This window comes from Arachis ipaensis, chromosome B04 (genome assembly GCF_000816755.2).
Source record: "Arachis ipaensis cultivar K30076 chromosome B04, Araip1.1, whole genome shotgun sequence".
In the NCBI taxonomy this organism is placed as follows: domain Eukaryota; kingdom Viridiplantae; phylum Streptophyta; class Magnoliopsida; order Fabales; family Fabaceae; genus Arachis; species Arachis ipaensis.
In genome coordinates this window covers 22,876,536-22,879,445 of record NC_029788.2, presented here as the reverse complement: position 1 = coordinate 22,879,445, position 2,910 = coordinate 22,876,536, and the positions used below count along the sequence as shown (strand labels likewise).

At 29.2% G+C, this 2,910-nt stretch overlaps 1 protein-coding gene across 1 annotated transcript; it reads left to right on the top strand.

Annotated features, from left to right (window-relative positions):
* LOC107639212 (proline-rich receptor-like protein kinase PERK2) lies at nt 1,670-2,434 on the top strand. Its single transcript, XM_016342685.2, has one exon. The coding sequence runs from the start codon at nt 1,757-1,759 to the stop codon at nt 2,186-2,188; it is 432 nt and encodes a 143-aa protein (XP_016198171.1). The 5' UTR covers nt 1,670-1,756; the 3' UTR covers nt 2,189-2,434.

Here is a 2,910-nt window from a genome sequence, read left to right as displayed (position 1 = left end):
TTAAAAGTTTTAAATATTTAAAAACAAATCATAAATTATTAATTATCTAAAAATATCGATATCTTTATAAATACAAGATATAACTCTCAAAATAAAATAACAAGTTATCATGAAAAAAATAAGTTAAAAAGTCTTCCTTTCAACAATATATGTTTCGAAAAAAATTAGCATTTTTTACGAGAAAATAAAATTTAAAGTGGACAATGTGATTATAAAAAACATAACTATGTAAATCATTATCTTTATAGAAATAAGTATATAAGAATTAATTTTTAAAAAATATAAAAATTTAAATGTATGAAATTAAATTAATTGTTAGTGTAAAATCGTTTTATACGTATATCAATTATATAATAATATATTAAAAAATATCTACCTTTTATATTGACATAAATAGTCATTCAAAAAAACAGTTGTTATATATATATATATCCTCCTTTAGATTTCTCCCTCCTGTTTGCCAGGTTCGAAGACACCGATAAAAATAAAAAGAGTAGAGTAAAGTATCGTTTTGTCCTCAACATTTGGGATAAGTCATAAAGTTGTCTCTAACGTTTAAATCGTTCTATTTAAATACCTAACGTTTTAAAATTGGCTCAATGTTATCCTGTCGTTAGGAATCCATTAACAGAATTGACGACTGAAAAAAATTGAAACAATTTTAAAATGTTAAGGACTTAAATAAAACAAAAACGTTGGGGATAAAAATGATACATAAAAATAAATTTTAATTTTATTCTTTAATAATATCATTTTTTTACGGTACATAGTTATTCAATTATTTTTTAATTTTACTCTTAATCACATTATTTTTTCCTAAGTAAATTTTAGATGTGACTAAAAAATAATTGAATAATTACATACCATAAAAAATTGATATTATTGAAGGATAATATTAAAATTTATTTCTATATATCGTTTTTGTTGCCAACGTTTTCGTCTTATTTAAGTCTTTAACGTTTTAAAATCGTCTCAATTTTGTCCCGCCGTCAATTCAGTTAACGGATTTCTGATGGTAGGATAACATTGAGTCCATTTTAAAATGTTAATAAAGGATTTAAATAGGACAATTTAAACGTTAGGGATAATTTTAGAACTTATCCCAAAAGTTAGAGACAAAAACAATACTTTACTCAAAAGAGTATTTACCCATTTTTTCTTTTTCTAATAATAAGACAAGACATATAGCATTGTAATAAATAATCATGAAATAGCTGGTGGAGGGTGTAGTCTATTAATGACCTCCGTTAGATAAACCAACTCTTGGATCTGTCCATCCAACCTCACTTCTTCCAACCATGCTACAAAGTACAACTTGAATATTCTTTAAATTAACCAAGAAACTAAAAAACTCTTTATCCTAGCAGTAATAATAATTTGTTTATTGTTACGTAGAATAAAGCACCGGGAGTTGGTCATCCAACATTTGAATATTTGTGTTCATCAATAATAATATCTCTCACAAGTTACATATAGGCAACCAACCACCTGATATCATCATCAGTCCAACATATACTATATAATAAAATGTTCTATTCAAAAGTAATTGGAAGGTAAGCTAACAAAAACAATTAGTTCTCCAAACTTGAGTTACGTTGAATAATAATTGAAACTAAAACATGTTATGTGTCCTCACACTCTCTAAGAAGCTCTATATAAGACCATGCACCATCCTTTGGCTTCTCACCCAAAGCAAATTAAATTAAATCAACTTACACACACATATATATCCTATTCTCACCAGTTCATTGAAATCATGGCCTCATCATCAAGAAGATCAATCATGGCCTCATTCCTTGTTGCTCTTATCACCTTGTCAAGCATGAACATGAGCCTAGCAGCTCGCCATCTCTTGCAAACAAGTGCAATACCCAATTTGCCCCCTGGCATCAACATTCCAACCTTGCCAAAACCAACAGCAACTTTGCCACCTCTGCCCTCAATTCCAACATTGCCCTCAATTCAGGGCAACCTTCCTCCATTGCCCACCATACCATCACTGCCACAGCCATCATCATCGCTACCGAAGCCGGCGACGACTTTGCCTCCTCTTCCTGCTGGCATCCCTACCATCCCAACAACAGTCCCACAGATGAGCCTTCCACCATTGCCAAACATGCCCTCAATCCCAACCACCATTCCCTCCATTCCCTTCTTCTCCCCACCACCTTCACCTTCTGCCCATTAATTCAAATCTTTCATTTCTTACATGCAATATGGATGGTATTCGTTACGCATGGGGCTATGCATGTGAGAGTATTAGAGTTTTATGATTGATGTTATCATTATTGTTATATCTTTGTTGTTTAATTTGGTGTGAGAAACAGTGTGTTCCTCTTTTTAATTTCATGAGTTTATTATATTGGTATTGCTTTTGTACTTTTCTCTTATACATCTATCATTAATTATATTTAGATTATGGCTTTATTATCATGAAATTATTATGATGATGTCTTCTCCTTTCAACTATTCAGATATTCTTTTATGATTTAGTAAAATAGTTAAATTAATCTCTAAAAATTTGTTCGTTTTTTAAATTGGTCCTAAAAGATTTTCTTGTTAAACTCGTTCTTTAAATATTTTAAATTAGTTATGTTAGTTTTTTTGTTATTTTTTTTGTTAATGGTATAAAAAATTTGCTAATGTGACAGAATAAGTGACATCCCAATAAATACCTAAGACTTTTAATTGACTATTAATATGATTAGTTTAAGAAATTAGAACAAATTAACTCCAAATTGAGGGATTTCAATACTTCAAGTTCTCCCTTCAATTAGGTTTTGATTTGATGTAAGTTTATAAAATTATTATGTTAATAGTCAATTAAAACTCGTAAATATGTATTGGGGTATCACTTAACGTGCCATATTAGCAAATTTTGACACTATCAATAAAAAAAAGTCAAAGAAA

Bases quoted from the DNA above. Each gene is read 5' to 3' on its own strand.
- LOC107639212 (XM_016342685.2), top strand. From the start codon at position 1,757: ATGGCCTCATCATCAAGAAGATCAATCATGGCCTCATTCCTTGTTGCT.